General features: G+C 39.6%; 1 protein-coding gene across 14 annotated transcripts in view; it reads left to right on the plus strand.

Annotated features, from left to right (window-relative positions):
• nrxn2b (neurexin 2b) overlaps window positions 1-26,299 on the plus strand; it is a 628,821-nt gene that overhangs the window by 289,815 nt on the left and 312,707 nt on the right. For 6 of the 14 annotated variants that reach the window (XM_067524264.1, XM_067524260.1, XM_067524256.1 and 3 more), the window contains 3 exons: window positions 8,790-8,834; window positions 16,373-16,534; window positions 25,093-25,531. In XM_067524264.1, the coding sequence (XP_067380365.1) occupies window positions 8,790-8,834; window positions 16,373-16,534; window positions 25,093-25,531 (646 nt within the window). The remainder of the gene's footprint in view (window positions 1-8,789; window positions 8,835-16,372; window positions 16,535-25,092; window positions 25,532-26,299) is intronic. The other 8 variants (XM_067524265.1, XM_067524261.1, XM_067524262.1 and 5 more) reach the window with 2 other exon arrangements.

A 26,299-nucleotide genomic window follows, 5' to 3' on the forward strand; every position in this document is an offset into this window, starting at 1 on the left:
TAAAATGAAGCAGACAGAATTAGGTGAGGTGATAGGGACTCTCTGCCAAGAGTGAGGAAAGAGAGAGGAGGGGCGCGGAGGAATATGCTGTATGGCGAAGGCACGATCACAGGTTCAGAGCTCCCCCTGGTGGTATCCGACAGTACTACAAGTGGTCTATGTATGAGGACTTTGGCTGGTCCCTTTTTGTGTGCAGTTGATAGGCAGGTAAGCACACTCACATTGACCTCCCATGAGTGCAGATGACACCACTGCGCACACACATATTTACCCATCGCTGCACTTATTGGTTAGCGTAACCAGCAAGATACCTCTTCTTCACCCCGTTCTGTCCCTGACATAATAAACTGCCATCTTGGTAATCGTGTAGGCATCAACAGTGGTGACTGTCCTTGCTCTTTCCCATCCCCCACAGTACACACATTGTCTATACACACTGCAGAAGAAGGGCAAAGACAAATATGATAGCGCAGTGTGATGATAGATACATTCAATACCAAAAGAGAACACATTGTGAAAATAGGTCAGACTTTACGTGGCACAGACATTGTAGCCAGCAGGGATCTGACAGTTCTCTTAATACCTGCACATTACAGAGTTTGTGGGTATATGTCGTCTGATTTACTAAAAACTCAAACTCTCTCTGTAGGACTATCTTCCGATTTTGAAATCACTCATATAATCATGACGGTCTCACAGTGGTGGCATATTTTGACATTGGAATTTTCCTACATGCCACTATTATCGTTTGTTGTCAAGTATAGAGAGTCGGAAAATTAAGTGTAGTGCTGCTATCTGAGACTAAATGGGGGACGAGGGGAGCACTGGGAGACCCATAGCAGTTTGCTCTCTACTATGAAAAGACTAACAGAGGCAAGCTTTATTTTTTACTCCCCAATGCTACTTTGTAACTGAAATATTGAACATTCACAGTGTCACATAACTGGGAAAGTAGTTTAGCTGGTGTCTAGAGAGGGAGAGACCTTTGAACCCAATATCTATGTTTTTTGCAGCCCCATTTTGTATCGCCGTCACCCTTTCCTCGTTTTTTTCTCTCACCTACATCATCATATGTCCTTCTCTTGTGTCTGTCTGCCTCTCACTTTCTGCCTACCTTGATTTTCCATGAGTCCTCCCAACCATTATACACGTCTTTTTTTTTTTTTTTTTTCTCCATATAATTGAACCTTTAATGAAGCCGTTGGATTAATAATGACTCAAACTGATTCTTTCATGGCCTTTTACTGTTGAATGCATAGCCCTGAGGTTCAACCGTTGGCCCATAGCAGGAGTAGGCAGCCTCTGATCTACATCAAGATGAAGTTCAGTAAGAGTCACATTGAGAATTCTAATCTCTTTCACATAGGCATTGAGAGCTGTAAGCCATATTGGAATCCAGTGACGTACAGCCATTTTGAAAAAGTATGCATATTTCATTACACATAGACTGATACACATACAAATGTTTGCTTTGCCATAGCCCCATTATATTATGGCACTTTGTAACAGCTGTAACGCTTTTTTTCCTTTGGTTAAACCTCAGCAGAGAAGGTAGTTAGCATAAGTCAAGCAATGGCTATTACACAATGACCCAAAATGTCACAGTTGGGGTCATTGGGAATCCACAGAAATGCATGCAGCTGTTTAGGATTGTGGAGCACACCCTCCAAGTCAATAATGTATAATAAAACCCGACACATACGCATTTCGTAAGCAGTAAGACAGCACTGAGTAAAAGCTGATAAAGGCAAACATAGTTATTCAGTTGAGTGCACAAACACACCACATCCAAAATTCAAACGTTTTCCAAGTACCTATGTCTCCCATACATAGCAGAAGTTGGTCAATGGATGGAACACGTTCACAAAATAAATCAACACAAATAAATCCACACATAAATACGTTTCAAAAGATGATATGAAAATGAAACATTGTAACCGTTCAGTTGCTATTAGGAAAAAAAAAAAAGGAATCATTTAGAATCGTTGTCATTTATTAGTGGTATAAGATCTTGCAGTGAGATTTTCTGACGGCATTATTCCATTGGAAGATAAATTAAAATGCACAAGTCTTTTAAACCTTGAATTGCCAGGAAGTGATGGGTTGTAGTTGTTGCTACTAAGTTTATCATATTTAGGAGTTATTTTTAACGAGTAGGCCCCGTTTTATTTTTTATTTTTTGGAGACAACGCACTGAGAACAACACCGCTCCTTTGAATCATGGACACTCCCCTTTGTTTTACCTACTCCTCAGATCTCTGTCTCTAATTATTTGTTTAGATTGTTTTTCAATCGTAAGCAAATGATGCCCTCCCTCCTCCTCCTCCTCCTTTTCCTTCCATCCATCCTTCCTCTCCCTCCCCTCTTATCCATCCTCCCTCCAAAAGGCAGACAGGATTCCTAAGAGAGACCAAATCAATTCCTCTCCTACTCATCTTCCCCTCCCTTTCTCTCTCATTTTCACTCTGTCTTTCTCTTCCATTCTTGCTACCAATTTGTCACTTAGCAACGGTGTCTGCTATGCCTTTGGGTAGTGAGTTGTCCCTAGCTACAGTACTCCAGTAGCTGTATTAACCCCTTCCATTCAACTTAGTCATCCACTTAAATACTATTATTGGTATATTTAAAAAGTCTAAAAAAAGGTCTAATTTACTAGGTAACATCAGAGCTCGGACAAAGGACAAGTACGCACAAGGACAATACAAAGGTGAAAATATGACCCAGGTAACCGTGTTAGCAAATTAGCAAGAATCTTTTAAAGCCTCCAAATTAAATCTACAATAAGCAACTTTTTGCAATACTCTGCATAGTACAGCGGGGAGACGGAGAGCTCGAAAGAATGAAATGGATTAATTTTCAATCTGATACTATCACGAGCCTAAATTGCATATTGCAGCTTGAACTTAATGAATGACGGGTTATTCAAGCTTTTTTTAATCTAGGACCTTCAGCTTAAACGCCATGACCACCCCGCACATGCACAGTGTGGATTAGCTCCTACCATTTAAATGCGAACATCTCAATAGGGTCAGCATAATGCATTTAGCATAATGACAGATTGAACCTCTCATGGCCAAATTGAAAATGCCATTTAGAGTGCTCGGCTTTGCCAACACATACACCAATGCTTTTTTTTTTTTATGGTAGGAATTGCTATTCAAGGCAGGCAGGGGTAGTGCATTTGTTTGATGCACATAATGACATGCTAAAACCCCTGTAATCCTTTTTCAGTTTACTGCCAGTGACATTTTAGGTATTCCTAATGTGCTCCAACTGTGCTTAGAGGAGGTGGGAGGGGTGTTGCAGTCATCATGTGGATGTGCATTTAGGATTTTTAAGGATATTTATTGCCCCCTGTTTTCCTTTTACTCGTGTTGATCGGAGGACGACGCTTCAAGATCAGATTCGTCCTGTACATGGCTGAGGCCGCATGCATTGTCCTGGCTGTATGCTACCGACAGTGAAACTGCATTTTGGGGGGTGGGGGGGATGGGCCGTAAAGCTAATTTGCATCACATTTCCAAAGCATTAGCATATTCATCCACAATCCCACACTCACTCACTTATCAGCCTCATTTGCCAATACCTGCTCCAGCACTTTCATGTTTATTCATCCCTCTGTCTCACAAAACCTGTGATCAGATAACAAATCTCTGCCCCATTAGCACATTCACACAGGTGGAAACTGTTTATAAAATGAGAGTGAGACAGAAAAAGGGAAGCGAATGAAGACGAGATTGTGGAAGAGCACAGGGTGAGTCAGCCGGGGCGAGGGATTCGAGAAAGAGAAGGTAAAAGAAATAACGAAGAAAGACCAGTAGTGAAGACATTGTTCATTCTTCATTAGTTTCTTCCTCCATGCTTCCTCCATCCAAGTTGGGAAAGTGCTGTCATTGGATTTCCTAATCTAGTCTGGCTCACTTAGTGGTATCTCAGAGGACTCGTCTGGATTGATAAAAAGGAAATGGTAGTCAAACGATAGCGTCATTTGTTGAGATACTAACGTCTTTGTTCATACAAATACATACAGTATATTTTTAACAAACAAACAAACAGCAAACCCACTAAACCTTTACTGCTTTTTTTTCGCCGTTAATTTAGATTTTGAGACTTAATTTTTTTCCCCTAAATTACTCACAGTGTACATATGAAAATAGGCATTCTCTTTTTTTCACTGGCTTTTTTTCTTTTTTTTTCTTACCGCAGGTAAGATTTAATTAGATATTTTGTACATTAGCTTAGCTGGAGCAACAATTATCACCAAACTTGTTAACAAGAATATAGAAAATACAGACAATTAAGAACAGCTGGAGTTACTTTCTTTTATACATGCATATTAATGTTCAGTTGCTATAGCGTTGTTCTCAAACCCAGATAAGATTTTATAAGATAGTATAGAAGTAAAAGTGAACTACACAATTTAATTTTACCACATTGTATTATTAATCCCTAAATTCCCACCTTTACTCTCGACTAGTTCATTTACATGAGCCACATGTCTGTAGGAAATAGTGTGGGAAATATAAGCTAGTTTCATGTAGAGAAGGTACTGGTTCCATTGAAGGTAAGTACATGACACAACACTGTATCAACACGGTGTCACATTGTTTATTTGACACAATCCAAAGAACATTTGATCAGTATTTCAATTATTTAGCTTAGTTTCTTATGAATCTTTAATGTAATGGTTTGCAATTTGAACAGCTGCACCTGTTTGACTTGGGCCACGAAAAAAAGAAGGGCAAATGTTCAAAGAGACTGTCGGTCAGTCAGTCAGTCAGTCAGTCAGAGATGTCATTGATAGGAAGTAGATCAGAGAAGGGGGGATAATTATGGCCATGTGCATTGAAATACACAATATGTTCCACCGCAGATTCCATGTACACATATCCTCACACATACCCTGTTTGTTTGCAGACGTGTCTCCTCTGTAATTGCAGTGACATTTATATTTGCACCTGAAGCCTGTCTGCCACTTTCTATTACTTGTAGCCAGACTTAGAGAGAGGAGGACTAGACTGAATGCTGGATGATTGAAGTGAACGTGGAACCATATGTGGCTGAAAAGGCTATTTGGAGTCACTCCATCTGACAGGGTCACCCTCAAAGAATATAATCATATACCACACATGCATAACTTCAGCCAGTTGCATAGATGCATATAATATCACACTTAGTGCAGCTAAACATCTTGCATGCACTTACATGTCTACAACTAAACTATTGTACTCTCATGTGTCATTACTCCAGACTTTGAAATGTTCACCTGAGGACAAATAGCACATAGGTTATATCCTCCTATCCCATAATACGGTTTCCACAATATCAGTTTTATCATTTATTTCTAAAGGCCATTATTGAAAATTTATAGAAGAATGGTCATCAGTCTTAGGACTTTCTCGGTTACAGTGATAAATCTATTTGGACTGGGAATCTTGGCTCCACTGCACTACCCATTTATCATTTTCACAGCTTTGTCATTAAATATTTATTGAGCTTATTCGTTGGTGGCCGTAGTTTAGTGACGTCCACTCTGACAAGTGTGCAAAAAGATCAGTAACGCAACAAAAACATAATTTTACATCTTCGCCAACTCTGGCTGGAATCCTGCAGGGCTACTGTACATGTTACCAGAGCTGTGTCAGCCACTTTGAATGTATGTGAAACCTACATTCAAACAACATTCATACAACAGCTATGAAATACAGATTACTATGTTAACAATATTAGTATTTCTTCATTCCCCTCATTTCCCCTCAATATTTATTACACGAAGATTTCTTAGCCCAGGGGCCCCTTCGAGATGGATGCAACACAAAGTTGTTTGTCTGGGCCCGTGGTTGTTTACATGACTGGGAGCTTTATCCTTCCTCAGCAAACATCGGCATTCGCAGCCTTCGTTTTCCCACACGGGTCAATTACAGAGAGGATGATGGGCTGTCACAGTAGGAGCTCTGGGCGTGTTCCGTGTGAGGCAAAGTTGAAACAAATGCGGTGCATTGAGGAGGGAATTTACTGTAAAAGAGTAATAGCCATGTGGGAAATGTGAGTTTTAAGAATCTTGTGTGGTAGAGTTGTTGTCAAGTCCTAAATCCTTATGTAGATTTATCTTTGGGTTCTTTGGGTTGTTGTCAGCCCACTGTATGTCGTCTATACTGTCTCACTGAAACAGCTTGAAACTCCTGGAGTGCTTCCTTTCGGATACTGTTGCAGAGGACGAATCCTATATCCATCATCGATTGGAGTTGCACAGACTCTGTTCTTAAGCATTTTGGAGCACGGTAAAATTAAAACGATAAAAAACCAACCAACTAGTTACCATTCTGTCAGCTGCTAAATAATGAAAATAGAACGAAAGTTTAATATTCGGCATCACTGATCTCGAGTTCAGTAGTATTTACAGCACTTAGGCCTAAATCTTAAAGTAGATCTTACCTACGTCCCTACAACTGTTTTTAACACACTTCTGTCTTTGTTGGCTCATTTTGCTCTTTCAACCTAGTCTTCAAATCATGTCGTAGTCGAACTCCACAATGTTTAACGCTTAACATCATATTTTGGTAATTATGTGTGTTTATGAACCTAAAACAAAACAATAACAAAAAATCATAATTTAGTTCCAAAATTAGCTGTTGGACTTTCAGCATCCATGTGCGCACATTCTCCTTAGTAACACAACTGCGTAGACTGACACACAGACATACTGTCTCCACAGTGTTCACTCACTGTAGGAGATTATGCAGCCACTCCACATACAGAAATCCATAGGCAATCTCTCCCTGTCATCTTTTCACCCCTTGCTATCATCGAACTGTGTCATTTCGAACATCATCAGCACTTTTTGAAGGATACATTTTCCACAACCATCCCTGCGTTGTTCTTTCCAATAACTGATAAAAAAAAAGATAAGCTTAAAAATCCAGACATCAAATGCATGTGAGGGCTCTAAAAATAACACAATTCAAAATTTTCAATTAATATTCTCTCACTTTCCCCCCGACTATATCACAGACTATCTTTCAACAAGTTTAAAAAAAAAAAAAACCCAGAGTCATTGTCACCTTTGTTAAGGGTACATTTGTCTAGTCTAATAAAGCTTTGTCCCATGTCCATCCTTCGACGTATCAGTCGTTCTTAGCTCGGAGACATGGACGTGCCGTGTGATGTGCATATGCAAATTTACATCCACCATTGAATCTTATTAACCTAATTAACTGAGGGTGTGTATGCCTGAAGCCTCAACGTGGCCAGTAAACCCAATGGGGAGAACTCGATTATGGCAACTCCACAACTCCTACACATAAGGCATCAGCACATAGTAATACACACACAAACACACCCCCTTAATATTGTACATCCTGCACATACTTCAAAACTGCTTATCAGTCGGAAAAACAAATTCTCAGTGGAACAACATACAGTTGCCTTTCTTCTCCGAATTCTCTGTCAGATACAGTGTGGTTCACCTACGGCAGCTGACGATTTCAGCTTTCAGATCAAGGAATAAGATGTCCCCTAGATGTCCTCTCTGGCCTCAGGGAAGACTAACGCCAGATCTTCAAATATCCTTACTGCAATTTGCCAACTTGCACAGTGTCCCAAACACTCTTTATGGCACATATGCAGCTTGAGATGTGATATAATACTAAGAATGTGCAGGTGACAGGTGTAGAATATGTGACATCAAACCATTATACATGTATGCTGATTTATTTATTTTCATTTCCTATTGTATTGATGTTTCCTCTTCCCAGGGACTGTGAACATTGCCCTTAATTGTGGAAGTGCCTTATATTGATAAGTAAACTTTTCTTTCTCTTTCAGGATATTGCTGATGCCAGAACCCCCAAAGAAATTCTTCTCATTCTTTTTACCCTCCTCTATCCTTTAGCATTTTCTCTGAGTCCTATGCTAAATTAATTCTCTTTTTCTAAATGCCCTGATAACGTCACATCATTCCCTGGAAATGCACTGTGTTGCACAGTTGTCCATTTTTGCAACGCAACCATTTGTTTTCTCTTGCAATTATCATAGTACAGTAACCCCCCCACTTGGGCAGCTGTTGCTTAGGGATTTCCAAGTCGCCCACACATGATTGGCCACGCCCAGTACTAATGAACACCATTTTGAAATGGGGTAAACCTGAGCGCCGGCAAGTCCCCTCAACCAGATTAGCCTGTCAGATTAAATCCAAAACGTAATCTTTGTTTCTTACCCACTCAAAACAAACATCCCCATTAAAACTACCAAATCCCCTCTGTGGAAGTTGAGTTGCTAACTCTTGTCTTTTTTACTAACAACACGCTTCCGATTTCTTCAAATTTGATTCCTTTCCCCCTCTTTACCTTTTATGATTTCAACAACTAACATTGTGTCACTCACGGAATGTGAACCATCTGTTTTTTTCTACTTAACTTGCGACTTACATACTAACAAATATATTGTTATCCTTTTATTCCTTTGTTCTTTACATTTTTATTTTGTAGATGACCCTTCAAAACCAAATGGTTTACGCAATTGCTTTCTTTATTTCTTTATTTGGATGTTTTATTACACAAACAATAAGGAAAAAGATGCATTTCTTTCAATCCTTTTTTTTTTTTTTTACTAATACCGAAAGGTTTTTGCTTAGCATCAAATCGCAATATTTAACGGAGAAGCTGGTTTTTGCTAAAGACATTTTTTTCTTATATTTCTTCACACCTTTGGGGTTGAGGTGTGTTTTCTTGAGTTTAAGGTTTGTCATTATTATTATTTTTTCTTTCTCCTCCCCCTGTTTTCTCCTAAAGCACGCAGGCATTGGACACGCTATGGTAAACAAACTGCATTATATGGTAGATATCATTCTAATTGTCTTATACTTTGGTTTGCCCTGGGTTTTCCGTTACCTCTTTCTATTCTGTTTGCTTTACTGAAAGTACAATCTGCCATCAATACCAAGGTAGCTGAAAAACTCCACCTCTCTGTTTTTCTTTTAACCTTCTCTCTCTATATTATATATGTTCTTTGCTTTTTATCGCCATTCAGTCCCCCCTCCCCCTCCCCTCCCCTCCCCTCCCCTCGACAAGAATTATAGATTTCATCTAAAGAGGTCTGTCCAAAAAGAAAGAGAAACTACATGCATTTAGATTTAATTTGTTTTGCTTTTTTTTTCTGATCCTTTTTATTATTGTTGTTTATTTATTTCTTTATTTTTTTCTTTACTTCAAACACTATCCGTATGAAGAAATAAAGAACCATAATGCAAGATATTGTCTCACTTGAGTATTAAAAAAGTGTTCCGAAGTTATTACTTTTGTTAATTTTTGGTTTCCCTCCTGATTTATTTACTTGGAAGAACCCTTATGAAGTGAGCGCACACGGCCGACTTCTCAAGTAGACAAATAGCCAACTGTGGCAACTCCAGTGAAAAAAAGTAAAACATTTCATCGTTTAATTCACTGACTTTCCAAACATGTGCTTTTCTTTAACAATGTGAGAAAATATATTGACAAATTGCACTGAAGAGGCACATTTTGCTATGTTGTAACGGGTTGGACTCGCTCTGTCATGGAGCCTCCAGTTATCTGAGCCTGACATCCTCTTGTTTATAGACTCATGAGGATTATTTACAATTCTTGATTTAGTGGACCAAGCCCTCGGTGTAAAGTAGGCCTCAAATGAGGGCCTGATCCCATTAGTGGCCTTAGACTGATTTATGATCAAGATGAGCGCTTCCCAGCCCGACACCTTAACACACTTCCTCTCTTACCAACACGTGTTCACCCTTAATAAAAGTGCCTCAATCTGGCTCTAATGGTCCCTTAAACAAGGGTGCAGAGCAGCTCAAACCAAGAGTACTAATCAAAGCTCATAAATGACAGTAAAACAGCAATTGCATCTTTATTAGGCTATAAAGTGGGAGATGTTTGCCAGCATAATATACTTTTGCATATATTTATCTAGTGCCCCCCCCCTATGAAACTGTGCTGTGCCGGTGCAAACTTGGACATTGTGAGCAATCCTACTTGCTTTCACTGGACCTTTCCAATCATTCAATAAAATGCTCTGTCCTTTGATGCAGACCATTTAGCAAACTGCCTGGGAAGTCTGGCCTATGTGCGATCAAACCCCGTCATTACCACTAACACTAACTTATACTACTTATATTTTATATTTTACGGGCCTCACCCCCTTGCATGTAGACGCCCCCCCCCCACCCCCCAATGTTTTTTTTTATTCTTATTTGGATATACAGATTGCATTGAGTATATATGTATATGTATATATCTTGGCTAACATATATACATACATATATCAATTATTCTAATATAATCAATATAGCCATAAAACATATTAGCCACTCCCCCGTCTTTAATTTATTTTAATTTTAGTTTGAGTTTTTTTGTTGTTGTTGTTGTTTTTGTTTTACTTTATTTTTTAAGTTTAACTTCAAATTAATATACTAAAAGAAACAATGACCTCACACCTTATCTTGCTGAAACAAAAAAAAAAAGAAAAAAAAAGGGAAAAAGTAAAGAGGGAAAACAGACTTTGATTTTCTGGGTGAATAGAGGTTTGCTATCTGATATTTTGTGGTGTCCTGTCCTGGTTTAAATTTGACATAAGTAATTTTGAGCTCCGGGAGTAAAATTATAGTGGAGGAATAATGAAGACTGCAATCATGAGTACATATTTGTGTGTGTGTGTGTGTGTGTGTGTGTGTGTGTGTGTGTGTGTGTGTGTGTGTGTGTGTTTGTGTAATAGCATGAAGGGCAGAGATAATAATGATGCAATATATCCTACCATTGGAATATTAATTTCCTCTATTCACCAAGAAAGTAATGTCCTTTACTCCCTTTCAATTTTTCCCATTCTTTAAAAAACCCTCTCATTTCCATTTATTTCATCTGTGATTGGTGACAGTGATGCCATCCTGTCCCATGTCCACCTCCAAATTGACAGTATCCAGTGGTTGTTTTCCTGGACCCTGTTTGCATGTTTCTGTTGGCTAGAACGTCCTCACATCAGCATCCTCACTGGGTGTAAATGCTGCTCTAGCCCAGCACGTGTCAGTCTATTGTACACGTGTCTACACGGGTTTTTTTCCGTTGCATTCTTGTCTAAACACCGAGAAATGTTAACACTGAAAGCTTCCTTTCTTCATGATTTGTCCGGTTTTGTGGTGCTCTGAAATTGGATTTATTTTCCCTATTTTGCTGCATCTTGCCAGTCGTTTTTTTTTTCTTTTTGGTTTTAATAGTTGGTCTGTTTGTGTTGTGTGAAATGGATCTCTCCTCCCCCTCCATCCCCCATTCTCCCTGTCATCTTTCCATTTAAGTGCATGGCTTATGTGTCACCCTGTTAGCTTGGATGGATTCATTTTGTTTCTTCGTGACCAAAACAAACCCTTTGTCACATGAAATAACACATTCAGTCCAAATCTGGATCTGGTTTGAGCAATCAAATTGCAGAGGACTTTTAAAGAATCCTCACCTACTCTTACCACGTTGACAGAATTTACTAAAACAGTGTTACTAATCTACTGTTTGAATCAAACCTTTGTTGTAACTGTACTAACAACCATTTTTGTGTCTGACTTTCCCTTACTTACAAAAGTACTAACCAATTCCGTTCACCCTCCAACCCTTTTAACTCTTTTTGGCACACCGCCCAAGAACATACCCCTTTCTCTCCCCCATCCACTTAATAACTCAAAATAGCTCTTGCCCCAAGCTTTTAAATCCTCTTTATTGTCTTCACTAACCAAGAGATGTAGCCTAGCCCCAAAATTCGGGTTTACCTTACCAAACTACATATTTTGTGTTGAACGACAGCACCGTCCCTCAACGAAAATGGTACCATTTTGACATGCTGCCAGACACCTATCAAAGTCCACCACGGTGTGGGAACTCTTTCTTACTCTTTCTCTCTCGAGCATCCTCTGTTACTTGGGTCTGTGACTTTAACTGTATGATGAAATGTATTAACGCCCAAACATGACACATTTCTCCCTGCAAAAGATCTTTACCAGTATGTTGGGTCAACAAGGGTAAGTGATACATCTTCAAGGTAAGCGCATTGCCCTCTCTCATCACGGGTTAGGATATTAATGTATGAAAGTACTGATAGATGTTTTGACTGATTGTTTTCTCCAAAGTCAAAATTCCAAAGAGACTAGAGACAATATATGTTAGCGATTCAGAGAATAAATTCAGGCTGCCATCGGGAATTGTAGGTAAAACACGGGCTATTCCTGAATTGAAGTATGGTGAGAGTGAGTGACTCACACAAAGCTATGTCCTATCGTATGAACTGAAGGCACATCAGAATATAGCTTCAAATATAATAACGTGTAACGTTCCCTTTTATATTGGGATTGGCTGACATAATGCTTGTCTGTGGCCAGTTCTACCACTGTTAAAGTTTACAGAGGCCATTTTATGTGCAGTGTAAGTGTGGTCAGTGTAATCCCTAACACAGCTGGAATCATGTTGGCCCTTGTTTGCTTGATAAGAGGGGGATCTACTTTCCAGAGCCCTCAGCAGCCTCCAGCCTGCAGTCATGGAGTCAGATATGGTCAATGAGGCAGTGACACGCTTAGCTGAGCACACTGCAGGACTCCACATGGAGAATGTCTCCAGCGCCATATTCTACATACAATGGAGAATGCTATTCTAAAGGTAGTCGGTGATTTGCGAGGTACAGGCACAGTGAAAAGCTGACTGAATCGTAGGGAGGTTAGGAATCCAGTTCAGTCGCATGTGAATGGGTAAAATAAAATGCTTTTTGTGATTTGAGTTTTAGAGCTGTGCCAAGCTTTCCACAGTATATTCAACTGCTGTGCTTTCTATTCTATCTGCAACACAGAGTTCGGGGAAGATCAGGCAGCTCATGCTGTTTGCTTTCTGTGTGGATGGACTAAGTTTGCAGAGCATGCAGGGTTCAAAAATAAAAACAAGTAATAGATACAGCAAGTGGGCTTCTGAATGTGTTATCTATTTCTTATTAGTCGGCTGCTTGTTTTCAATATGTACGAAACGTGGAACTAGTAGAACACTGGTGTATTGATAGTCACCAACACTGGCTACCACTTGGAATATTCCGTACAATGAAGGAAACACACTTTTGATGGTATTTTATTTTATAATTTCTAGTCAACAGTGTGATCTACAGTTTTGTGCAAATGTTTGCATCCCATTATTTTGAAGTGGCAAAACAACGAAAGCAAATATTTTTTTAATTATAAATCAACACAATATCTAATGCAGGATCAGCTAGTACAAATGTTGCTGATTTTTAATTAATTCATCGTGAGGAAGGCAAACTTTAGCTTTTGTTTTTTTACACTCTGTGTTCCATTTTTTTACTACTGACTAACTGAAGGTGCACGATTAAATATGCAAGGTTTAGCTTTAATTTTGCATCGCCTTACATGGAAATTGCACTAAAAATTAATTCAATTCTTTGTCTTAATCTTTTTGCCATTTTAAATGAAGGGAATGCAAACGTTGCAACCAACTGCATTCTCGATATTAAACCCAGTATACAGAATAATTTCACCTATGCTAATTTGGCCATGATGTATCAAAGTGTGAAACTTTAACACGACGTTTCAGTAATTCCCTGATTGCTGTTTGCTGCAAACAGATTTACAGTGAGCAAGATCAGGAGGGTGAGTCATCTACCTCTGGTTACTATTGCAGGTGCTGTCTTGTAAAAAAATTAAGTAAAAAGAATTCCACAATTAATGTATTAGTTGAAGCTTGAGTTATTTATGCTGAATAGTAAACAAACTTACAAAAACATATCGTCATATTGAGACCAGGAAACCAAAATCTCTTGCATGCTGCTTGGCTGTAGGCTTTATAGCTTCTAGGCTATAGGAGAATATTTCCAACTAGCAACCTGTGATATCATCACTCCGTCTCCTCCTCTGGTCAGTGATGCAAGTGCTTGTAATGTCTGGCTGAAGACAAGACAACCTAAATCTGAGAATAATTAGAATTATAATGAATTACCTCAGGGGAAACATTGTGATAATGCACATGCTTGTTGTGGATTTTTGACGTTGTCTCTGTGGGGTTCTGATTGCTGTTTAGGTCAAACCTCTGAGCACACAGTAAATCATGGAAACAGATGTCATGGCCCATGGGTGATTCCTTTCCAATGCTGCATGCATTTAAGACTTTGATGAACCTTTTTAAGTGGTGGAATCGGGGATAATGGAGAGAGCAAGGAAGAGAAAGATTTACATTAACAACCTCGGATTTTTCCTCTTTAGCCTGAAACTTTATAGGTGTCTGGCAGGTAGACAGTGACATTCACACAGACCTAAAGATGCACTATCACAACAAATCTACGCAAAAATTCTCACACCTAAACAAAATTAGCTTAGCCATAAAATCCTTTATGTCCTTTATGTCAACATTACATTCCGCAAGCAGATTATATCTCTCCATTTTTGACGTCTTGCGTCCTATATGGTTACAATGAGTAGGGGCTACACCAGTGCTCTGTACGAACTTGCTTTAAAGTGTATACGTTGTTAGACTTGGACTCTCTCCTGACACTGTGGAATAAATGAAGTAACCCTGCTGAAAGCCCCGTCCGACGAGCTCCAAAATGATCCTAATACACAGGCCGCTGTCAGCCACAGATGATTCCTGCCAATACAACCCCCATTCATCGCCAAGTTCCAACAGCAGACATAAAAATGAGTTGCCCTGTTAACAAGGGAAGTACGTTCCAAAACGAACCCAAAAAAAGGACAACAAATGGGAAAAAGCAGTCAAGGAAAAGAGAATATAAGCACTCAGCTGGGGTGACTGATCTGTTGAGTGCAGTTGCTAAGGTTTCTCCTCAGTCTCTGCTTTCCTGTGTTTGCTGTCAGGGCTTCGGACCTGAACATCCTAATCTTAGGTTGTGCAATAGATAAAACATATTGAAATACATAATTTTGTATTGTTTAAAAATTTGCTTATGGTTGCTACACTAGGCCAAAAGAATTACTCTGTATCTATTCAAAATGAAGTACAGCTGCTTAAAAAAAGGTAATTGCAAATATGTAGAGCGTAAAGTTGGACTTGAGTTGAAATGAAGGTAGTTGTGGGTGGTTGTCGCTACCAGATCTGTTAAGATATTCAGACGATACATAAGACTTTTCTCCCAAATCAAACAGCATTATTTGGAAGGTTGTTTGTGTAGCAGCAAATGTGCAGCACAGCTAGTTAATATAGCAATGATGTAATACAATTAGCCAAATTATGCTTTTTAGCATTTTTATCAGGTAATGTAGTGCACTGCATTGTAATGAGTAAAATGTGAAAGGAACAGTTTTTATGTGTGATGACTCCTTGAAACCTAAGTGGAGAATATTCTCGTTATTCGAGGTGCATTCTGAATTCAACAGGGCATGTCTCCTGTCTCATTTTTATGCTTTTATGCTTCTGATTTTTAAGCAGCAGCCGCTGCTTCACCTCGTCTTGTAAGGTCTAGTGTTACATCAGTACGTTTCTACACATGCTGTTGTAATTTAGCTTAGAACCCTTTTGTTAGTAATGTTCCAGTAATACCAGGCTATTATTACAGACATCAAAATATAATTTGAGGTAAATAAATAAAAAAAAAAACTCACTAAAAAGCCTGGGGGAGCTTTAAAAAAAAGACAGTTTTTAAAACATATATATATTAAAATTAAGTCTCGATTCTGTTTTTCAATTCACACTACATCATAGCTTGTGTCTGTGAGTTTGATGCCACTTTCCGCTTTGTTAGCGATCAAACATGCAGCACATAATGTGTAACCTTGAACAAAAAGATGAGACTTGAGGCAATTAAATACTGAAAAGGGAGTTTTTTTTTTGTTTTGTTTTTTTTTTTGATGGTAGTTCCTTGAATGAGGACTAGTTCAGCAAAGGAACGTTGCAGAATAGTTATGTCTGTCTCAGGGGAAGCCCAGTTAAAATAGCGTCAGGTGTAATACGATGTTCTGGTGCTTTATTTCAGGTTAAGTGTCCTTTGGGCACATCACATGCCTGTCAGGTTACTGTTAAAGCCCATTTTGTCCTCCCTTAGTCAGCTAAATAACAGCTGATCCTCTACTACTACCATTGATTAGTCAGTGACCCTTGACTGTTTTTTTTTTGAAGCAACTGCACTCTAGAGTGAACTCCCCCAGTCTGACTGTCACCAAAAGCAACCAAACAAGCAATGCCACTTAGGGGGCAGCCTTACCTCTCACCGGTGTTTAATCCACTTTCTTCCTTGTTTTTCCTTCTCATTCCTCTAATTTCTCTACCTACGATTTTCTCTCTCTCTGTCTCTTTCTGCTCCACTTTTTCTATTCCTCTGCCTCTTTTTATCTGTATCTTTTGGGCCATGCCTATGCCAGGTGACCATCTCAGTGGATGGTATACTGACCACCACTGGTTATACGCAGGAAGATTACACCATGCTGGGCTCAGATGACTTCTTCTATATTGGAGGGAGCCCCAACACTGCCGATCTGCCTGGATCTCCAGTCAGCAACAACTTCATGGGCTGCCTTAAAGATGTGAGTGTCACAGTGGGGTCGGTTCGGCTGTATACACCCGATTGAACATGCAAACCGTGTGTTTACGCTTTATCTCCTTGCCTGAGGCTGGTAGGTTCCTTACTTTGGAAACAATCCAGATTGCACCATCCTGTGGTGTTTGATCAATTTCAAATACAGTATCACACCTCACTTTGTTGGAGCATGTGAACGTGTGTGCAATTTCAGCCGTCACTTACCGATAACAAGACAAACTAAATCATAAATACAAACTTGGTGAGAACGCACAACATGTTCAACTGTGGTATAGCATCATCCTCACACACGCTCACACAAACACATTTTTGTTGACTCTGACACAGTCACATGATAATCAACACTGCGCAGATATAACTCCCATATGTGAGAGCAGGAGGTGTCAGACATACAGTTTCCTGAATTTCAAGTGTTTATTTCCTCCGTGCTTCCTCACTCTCTGCCTTACAATAGTACAGAGTATCCACAACCACTCGGATGACAAAAAGTGGGAAGAATTTTAATTATTATTTATAGCAATGCAAGCACAAATTAATAGATATGTAGAGGACACTTGACTTATAAAACTTTATTTCTTCAACTTAAAAAAAAAAAACTCTTTTATTTTGACCAGGGCTTTAATTCACTGCTTAACAAGCTGTCAAGAGGACCAATCAGAGCTTAAAGTCTTATGCCCTTGTAAATGTAATGACTTGTATAGAGGCGACACAACATGGTGCCATTGCATTTCCTCATAAAACCACACTGATTGAATAAGTAATTACTTTTGCCATCACTTTTAATGGATCGCACAGTAATCGTCCCATCTCTAACTTAATTATGCCTGTGGAATTACATTTTCATTATTTGGGTTGCTATCTGAAGGATCCCTAGTGGGTCTTAAACTTTTCAAGGCGTTTAACTATCTTCTTTCTCATCAAGACACAAGGCTGGATTTACAGTCAGCGTACAGCCTGAGCACAGGGAGGGGTGGGGGATGGGGGTGGGGGCGGGGGTTGAACGGTTGGAAACCGTGACAATGATGAGAGCTAACAACTACAAATAGAGGTGAAAGCAAAGAGGCAGTGTTGTCAAAGAGCCAGAAATAGAACGTTAGAACAGATGGTTAGAGTGGAGAACATATAAGAGTTTGTTTGACTTATAGACTTGAATAGACACCAATAGGTAGCTAAGTAAGAGCAGGTGGTGCTGGTTTAAAAAAATAAATAAATCCCCAAACTGAATATATAGCAAATTAAACAGAGATAATGTTTTATGGAATAATAAAGCATTTGCAACATGCACTGCAAAGTACTAAATATGAGAAGAGGAAAGTGAACAAGATCATTTTAGGGTAAAGGGGAGATGTAGTTGACAGAGAAGGGAACAGGTTCTGGACAAAACTCGTGAAGGAAGTACGTTTACTACTGTATTCAAGTTGGACCTTCTGCCGAGGGCTTCAGTTTTCATTTGGGAGCTTGGGTTGTGGTTGGTATTGAAAACCATTTGTCGAGTAACTTCAGAAGTCTGGGTATTTTTGTGACCCTTTTCCCTTAAAATAATCCATTTGAAACTGCATAACAGAGGCACGGAGGTGTGTTTGCGAACTAGAAAGTGTTTCTAAAGGGTCACTTGTTATTTTGAAGTCTTCTGAGCTGAGTTTATTCACGTGTGGTCGAGCTCTAATGACTACATTAGCTGAACTGGGCCAGAAAGGTAACTATGGAAGAAAGGCACGGCGAAAACGTGCAAGGAGAATAACCGAGAGTGCCAGGTGGAGGAGTAGTGGCTGTGCAGTAAAGCAGAGAGTGAGTGGTTGGAGGACGGACAGTGGTGTTTTTCATCTTGTGCTAGTTCAGTGACACAGCTTGGATTATCAGTGGTGTTATGGTCTGGGCCGAGGCTTTCATGCCGCCACCATGGTCAAATGCCTTTGATACGCTTCGCCAGCCCCCTCCAGGCAGCCAACATTTCAAGGAAGAGCACAGCAGAAGAAGTGTAAAAAGACACCAAAAGAGGCAGTGAAGCCCTGTAAAAAAAAATAAAATAAAAAAAATAAATAAAAAATTGTGTGTGGGGGTGGGTGGGTGGGTGTCTGTGTTCAAAGTCACCCTTATGCTATGATCATACACTGTGTGCCGTATCTAGGTTTCCTAGGCTCCAATTCTGAGTGGTGGTGTGTGAAATCAGGTCTCTGTGCTCTTCAGCCCCCAAGTCTTGTTTTCAGAGATTCCTCTGTTCTTCTGTACATCACCATCTGTCTCTCCACTGCAGCCTCCACCTCTCCATCTCTCTCTGAGACAGTGACCTTGGTTTATGCCTATTTCACACCCCTCCCTCCATTTCTCTCTTCTTGCCCTCCTGCTTATCTTCTTCACTCGCCCCACCTCTCTCATCACTTCCCTACACCTCTCTCTGCCTCTCATCTTCCCTTTCTCGAGGGCAGTTTTGTGTAATTAAGTCCATGGTAGCGCTGTTGGTACGCCAGGTTTGCCATCCTGACAGCCAAATTAAAAATTGATTTCTTCGACTGATTCCTTGCGCTGGATGAATGCTCCAGCCCTCCTCTGTGCCCTCACCCTCTTTCACTCTCTCCCCCTTTCTGCCCTCCCAACTTCATATTGATGCTTTACCTCTTCGACTTCCACTTCCTCCTAGCCTCACCTTTGTTGCTTGATAAAATCTGCTGGAGTTACCTATCTGCCCCCCCCCCCACTTACATTCTTAATAGCAAAAGTCACATTTATTTGGTACTGTGGTTTGTTGGAAGGTCAAAGTGGATGAGCTGTCAGTTATTGTCAGTAAAATATTCAGAAAAAAATATTTGATAGATCACACAATATTGGCATCTTCAAGTACTGATTAGTGTCTTGTCTTTGAATGTATTGCTTTTATGTATTGCTATTATCTTTTTAATGGCAGGCGCAAACAATGTGTTTTGTGATATGCTATATATATATATATATATATATATATATATATAATGTTGAGCATGCTCTGTGTGTGTCTGTGTTCTGTTGACCCTCAGAGTTTTGGATTTGCAGACTTTCTCAATGACAGATCAATCACCCCTGAGGAAGGCCTTGGCCTTGTGTTTGTCATACCATTAGAAGTCTGAGAAAAGCATGTTAAGCAAGTTAAAAATCCATGTCAGGGACACACAGATTCTGATTTTTGAAGGATCACAAGCAAAAAATACCCTGACACTCCGCTACTCAAAGCAATGAATTCAGAAAGTCAAAAAGTTATGATCAAATCAAAAGAGGACAAATACTCTGCTCCATATTTGAACGTTTTACAGGAGTCTGGCAGTTTGCTCATTAGAAAATCACTGCTAACATTGAAAAAGATAGCCATGTTGATTTTTATTACCTAAACAGGTAATAATATGAACAAGACGTACACAATGTACATGCTGAGCCTACAAACACATTTAATTCGAACCTGCTGGCCCTGACTGAGTGCAGATCATGTGAGTCTTTTGCTTTGCAAAGCACAAATTACGTAATAAACCTTTCAAAGTGGGTCCTGCATGTCTCACACACCGGTGCTCCCAGGCTTCCCTCTGATACCCTCACTGTGCTCAGATTTGTCGTTCACCACCATTTTCTCCTGTCTCGCCTAGAGTGCTTAACACTTTTCCCTCGCAGTCTCCCACCTTATTTTGTGTTGTACTATTTGCTTTCATTGTGCCCCTGGCAACTCCTCTCCATTTATTTGTGTTCTTTTGCTGGGGACACACTGGAGGACTTACGAGACTGTGAAAAGATATCTTTTTATATGCTTAGTGACCAGCTAACACAGCATATTCTTGTCTTGCCCTTGTTGAATTGAACATATCATTCTGCAAGCTGGATTTGGGCACAGTTACAGCTGATATTGGAGCAAGATAATTCTGGATCTCTGTATTAATGGACTGGCTTTCTCAAGGAAAGTCATTTCTTAACTGCTTTTAAAAACAGTTCTGTCTAAGGTCCAACCAAAAGAGAATGTAACACACATCCAAAATGGCTGACACAAAGTCAAAATCAATGTATTCTGCTATATATTTCTTCAGCCATGCTTTACTGCATACTGTAAGGTTAGGTTACGGTAAGTTAGGTTTGCATATACATGCATTGAGGTAGTGAAGAGTACAGACCAGGCTGCATATTTCTGACCAGGTTCAAAATGTGCAATCTAAAGTGCATGTCAATACTTAAACCATTAACTATTTACTCTATGTAACCAGGTTAGTCTAGTGTTTATTGTTCTGATTGGTTACATATTGGATTGAACAAAATCCTCCTGACTTGTCTTGATATCAATGACTTGCAGTAAAATAGAAGAGCACTGGTAATTTATTCAATTCAACTTTATTTATATAGCGCCAATTTACAACAAAGTCATCTCAAGGCACTTTACAGAATAAAGTCTAGACTACACAAGTATGTAGAAGCAACCCAACAAATCCCCCTGGAGCAAGCCCTAGGCAACAGTGGAGAGGAAAAACTCCCTTTAATGGGAGGAACCTCCAGCAGAACCAGGCTCAGGGTGGGCGGCCATCTGCCTTGACCGGATGGGGTGAGTGGAAAGTGAAGAGAGAAAAGAAAAGAGCAACAAAAGCAACAACAAAACAACAACAAAAAGCAACAACAAAACATTATACAGGTTGGTAGGACACAAAATTAATAGCATGCAGTGGTGACAAATAAATGTATAGAGAAAAAGAGGAGGGGAGCTCATTGCACTTGCAGGAGTCCCCCAACACTCTAAACCTATAGTGTCTTAAGTAGGAGCTAGTTCAGGTTGAGTGACCAGCTTTAACCATAAGCTTTATCAAAAAGGAAGGTTTTAAGCCTAGTCTTAAAAGTAGAGATGGTGTCTGTCCCCCGAATCTGGATTGGTAGGTGGTTCCACAGGAGAGGAGCTTGATAGCTAAAGGCTCTGCCTCCCATTCTAATTTTGCAAACTCTGGGAACCACAAGTAGGCCTGCATTCTGGGATCGAAGTGGTCTAATCCGGCGATACAGAACTATGAGATCTTTTAAATATGATGGAGCTTGACCATTAAGAGTTTTGTATGTAAGAAGGAGGGTTTTGAATTCTATTCTACATTTTATGGGAAGCAAATGGAGAGAAGCTAGTGAAGATGAAATATGATCTCTCTTCCCTAATCCAGTTAGCACTGGTTGATTTAAGGTGCTCTGCTTAGCTGCATGTGTGTGCGAGGTGCTCAGCTCTCACGTAAACAGCAGCCAACAGAGAGAAAAAAGGGAAAAAAGAAACAAGCTAGAAATGAGTAGTAGTTACAGAAAACTCTAGGTTACAAGTTGGTAGTTTGCTGTATGGCAAAAGAATCTGATGATCTCATGTACATAATTATAAATAGTTTGATTTGGGAATCAAACGGGAGACTTCTGGCACAGCATGTTCCCAGCTTTGTTTTCTGACTCATCTTTTCCTCACATGCTGTATCATCGTTTGATCAATGCACACATATGAAACAAGGTTATATGTATTTGTAGAAATGGAGCAGCATAGTTAGCCAAAATTAAATATCTTAAAATAAATATAAATTCTCTGTCCTCCCACTGCCTTTTCTCTCGTTCACCTACCCCTCTCTTTTTCTAACACCTTAAGCCAGGCAAGCTTACACTATATTAGCTGCCAGTTTTCACATTATCATGGCTAATTACCAGGACTAATCTCTGCTAATGACGACATTATGAGGTGTACAGTACATGTGGCAGCGTGGCCAATGTAGGAGATAACCAAAAGAAGCTTAAGTTCAAGAATAACCCAGCGTATGTGTTCTTGTGATTCATTCTGTGCCTGTGTGTAGGTGCTGTGTTTGACAGAGAGGAGGAGGTAGAAGGAGAGAGAGTGCATACATGGGAAAAATAGGTGAGAATTGAAGGCATCTGAAAGAGATACCGTGAAAGACTATGAGGAATGACAGCGGCAGTCTGGTGAAATTACCAGTCAAAAACCAATTCAGTGAACCACATCACACTGGATAAGCCTTTCCGTGATGCAAATATGAAAACCGGCCGATGTCAACAAAAGAGAAGAGTGGCTTTTTTTTTTTTTTTCTGTTTGCATTCCATAGTAGTTTGGCAGAATAATCAAATTAACTATGACTACTCCAGAAGTCATAGTTGAGGATTTGTTTCTTAAAATTGTGCAAATTTATGCTTTGCACCCATTCATTTGAAATTAAGTTGATGGTGTTTTTAGACTAAAAGAAATGAAGCATATGAGGAAAAGAACAAACTGTTCAAAATACCAATAACCAGTATCGGAAACAAACATTACAAAATAGAATTTTTTTCTTATCAATTAGACCCTTTTAAAATGTTTAAACCGTTTTGGAATCGAAAAACGGGACGGATAAGAACGGGAACGGATAAACCAAAACCAAAACCAAAATCAGAATTTAGAAACTTCAAACAAAACCCAATCCTAGCAGGATATGTAGCTAACATGTACTCAAATAAAATACAGTTGAGAGCAAAACTTTAGCAGTGCAATCTTTAAAAAAAGTAGGGCAATTAGAAAAAATTACAAAATACTGTTTTGAGATAAAAAAAATTAATAATTTCACACCAGAACAAATTGAAATAAAACCTTTTTTTCATTTAAAAAACTTTTTCTTTTGTTTGCTTTTGCTCTCTCTCCCCCCAGCTTTTCTCTCGGTTCACAGAGAAATGTATGCTCATTTTGAATTTGATGACAGAAATAAACGGCCGAGACAGGGCATGTTTACAAGATTTTGCCTTTTCTTCCTCTTCAGCTGCTTTATTTTTGAAAGAAGAATTGGAAACGGAATTTTTAATTCTGACTGCTAAAAGTCCAGGACAGTTTCCCACTTTACCTCAGTCCATTCTAAATGGGTTCAGGCCCAGAGAATGTGGCAGTGTCTCTGGATGTTCTCAATATTTAGTTGTTTCTTTGTGGCTGTTTCCACTGCAGAACAAAGATTGCCACCATTCACATTATTTGTTTAAGGTCTTGAGCATTGTGCGTAGATGTGTCCAAATTCATTAAAGATATTGTAATTGTAAATCATAGATGGTTAAACCCCCATTCTCTGCAATTTTACGCTGAGAAAAATGATGTTGAACACACATTTTTATTTTCCTTTTGAACATCTCAGCTTCTCTGGGATGTTGTTTTTATACCCAATCATGACATGTAGCAGAATGACAATTGGTTTCAATTGGTAACAGCTAACTTAAAAAATACATTACAAATACAATATTTTGGAATCATAAATTTAATTTTTCTTTGAATAGAGCTTGGTGTTTTACAGTTTCTGTTTGACAGGCTGAAGCCTGATAACACTGATGTGGCCACGCTTTTTGTTACACTCTGAACACAATAGGCAGGAAGCAATTCTGTGTCTTTGCTCAGAGAAAGTTCAACAGAACACGTGGGCTTCAGGGATGAAACCTGAGACTACAATAACAACAATCTCCGTAAACGCATACACTACCTGCCACATAAGCGGAAAACAAATCTACAATCATAGAGAGAGATTGTTTTTCCCCTATTACCTGTCAGTGAGTGTGTGTAGTTGTGTAAGAGAGCATGAAAGTTCTACAATGTGGAGAAAAAAGTTGTAGACAAAGACCTCAGCAGCTTCACGCTATTACCACGAGGATGCCCCATTAAAACAATCTACAGAGTGTTCACCAAATAAAAGCAACACTAAAACTATGACAGAAAAGGATAATTTACTTTGCCTTTAGCATTTAATCCATTATGAATGCTCACAGTGAGGCACAGACACACACTTGAAGCTGAAACAATAGTCTTTTTTTTTTTTTTTGTTAAAGGCTGTCTGAGACATTTGCATTAATGCTGTAGGCAACATTCCCTTGTCCCCGCATTCGGATATCCCCTGGAACCTTTTAATTTTTCTTGCATTTCTTCCTTTTTTTTCTCCATTTGTACCAACATTTCTGGGCTTCCTGTTTTGTAGAAAAACAAACAGTTTGTACACTTTATGGATTTGACCAGGAGTTAGGAGTTTCTAAAGCGGTGATACACACCCACACATCAGTGAAATCGATGAAAGCATGCCCTGGGCAACACAGTGGCCCCTTGAGTGGTTGCTCAGCCTTTTCAAAGACTTCAAAGTGTGAAGGATTTCCTTACCAAATCATGGACCATCAGTAAACTGAGCACTCATCTGACCTAAATTTCTTGTTAAGGTATTGGTTAAAGCAGCTCCTCTAGTAAGTGCTATTGATTTTGTTTCCTCGCTGCTGTTCAAGAGAAACTCGTGTATTTCATTCCTGTTTTGATCCATCAGATCAAAACTCCATGCAGACTGGATTTTTAAGCAGCCACTAAAACTGACATTTGAAATTAATTTAGGCAATTAGGATGCATCTGCAGGGACTCTGTCCTGAGGACAGGATATTCTCGTCTGCAACTGCGTTTTGTTGTCAGCCTAAAAAAATCGACCAAACAAAATGTATTTGCCATATTTGAATGTAGAGATGCATCACCACTGCTATGTTACCTATAAATACTGCATAACCTTGCATGTATATGGTCTTTGTTCTGTTCCCCAGGTGGTGTACAAGAACAATGACTTTAAGCTGGAGCTGTCACGACTTGCCATCGAGCGCGACCAAAAAATCACCTTGAACGGTGACTTGGTTTTCCGCTGTGAGGACGTGGCAGCTCTAGATCCAGTCACCTTTGAGACCCCCGAGTCCTACATTTCCCTGCCTAAGTGGAACACCAAGAAGACTGGGTCTATCTCCTTTGACTTTCGCACCACAGAGCCCAGCGGCCTGCTACTGTTCAGCCACGGCCGCCCTCAGGGACCCAAAGAGCAGAAGCCCGGTAGGGAGCTGAAGACTGATTACTTTGCCATGGAGCTGCTGGACGGGTATTTGTACCTACTGATTGATATGGGTTCTGGGAAAACAAAGCTGAAGGCCAGCAACAAGAAGGTCAATGATGGGGAATGGTGCCACGTGGATTTCCAGAGGGAAGGAAGGAAAGGTGAGGGGGCTTCAACCATGTGTTATGTTGACGTTGACAGATTATCAAGATTTGTTGTTAGATGAATGATTACTTACCTTTATTCAAATTTTGTGGATGATCCAGCAGTTTTTATTTTATTTATTTTCACCACTTGACTTCTGGGTCTGTTTACCTTAGTGCATAATGCTTACAAAAATAAAGACAGCTGATTGGATGGATTCACTAGAATAGGACTTTTTGAAAAAACTAATGTTTCACAAATGGGTCATTCACAGTTAAAATGTCCAGCTGTCCAGCTGCAGCTATTGCTAGTCCAATAATGCCCAAGCTAACTTAAGAAATATCGACTATTAATGATGCATTTAGTTGTATTTTTTTTAATGTAAATTTGTTTTGCATACTTACCTGTTGCGTATTAATGCCTCTGTCTGCACGAGGGTACAACAGGAGTATGTGTGTGGTATCTGATGAATGAGCTATAGGTGGGCAAGCTCCTTGGACATTATAACTCCCCTTAATGGCATCTTATAATGAGGAAGGGTGTGAATCTGGTTGTGTGTGTGTGTGCGCACATGTGATCTCACTGCTGCTCCTGCTGTAATTGGCTTTTAATAGAAAATTAAGACGGAGTCGTTAATCAAAGAAAGAGAGAGGGCCTTTGTTTCACCCACTCCCTGCTGCATTCTGCTTCCCTTCTCCTCCATTTAGCCTATTACAGACACATTAGGCACACACAGAAAGACAGACATTCTCTCGCTCGCGCACACACACACATTCTGCGCTGTC

This window comes from Channa argus, chromosome 12 (genome assembly GCF_033026475.1).
Source record: "Channa argus isolate prfri chromosome 12, Channa argus male v1.0, whole genome shotgun sequence".
NCBI classification, from domain to species: Eukaryota; Metazoa; Chordata; class Actinopteri; order Anabantiformes; family Channidae; genus Channa; species Channa argus.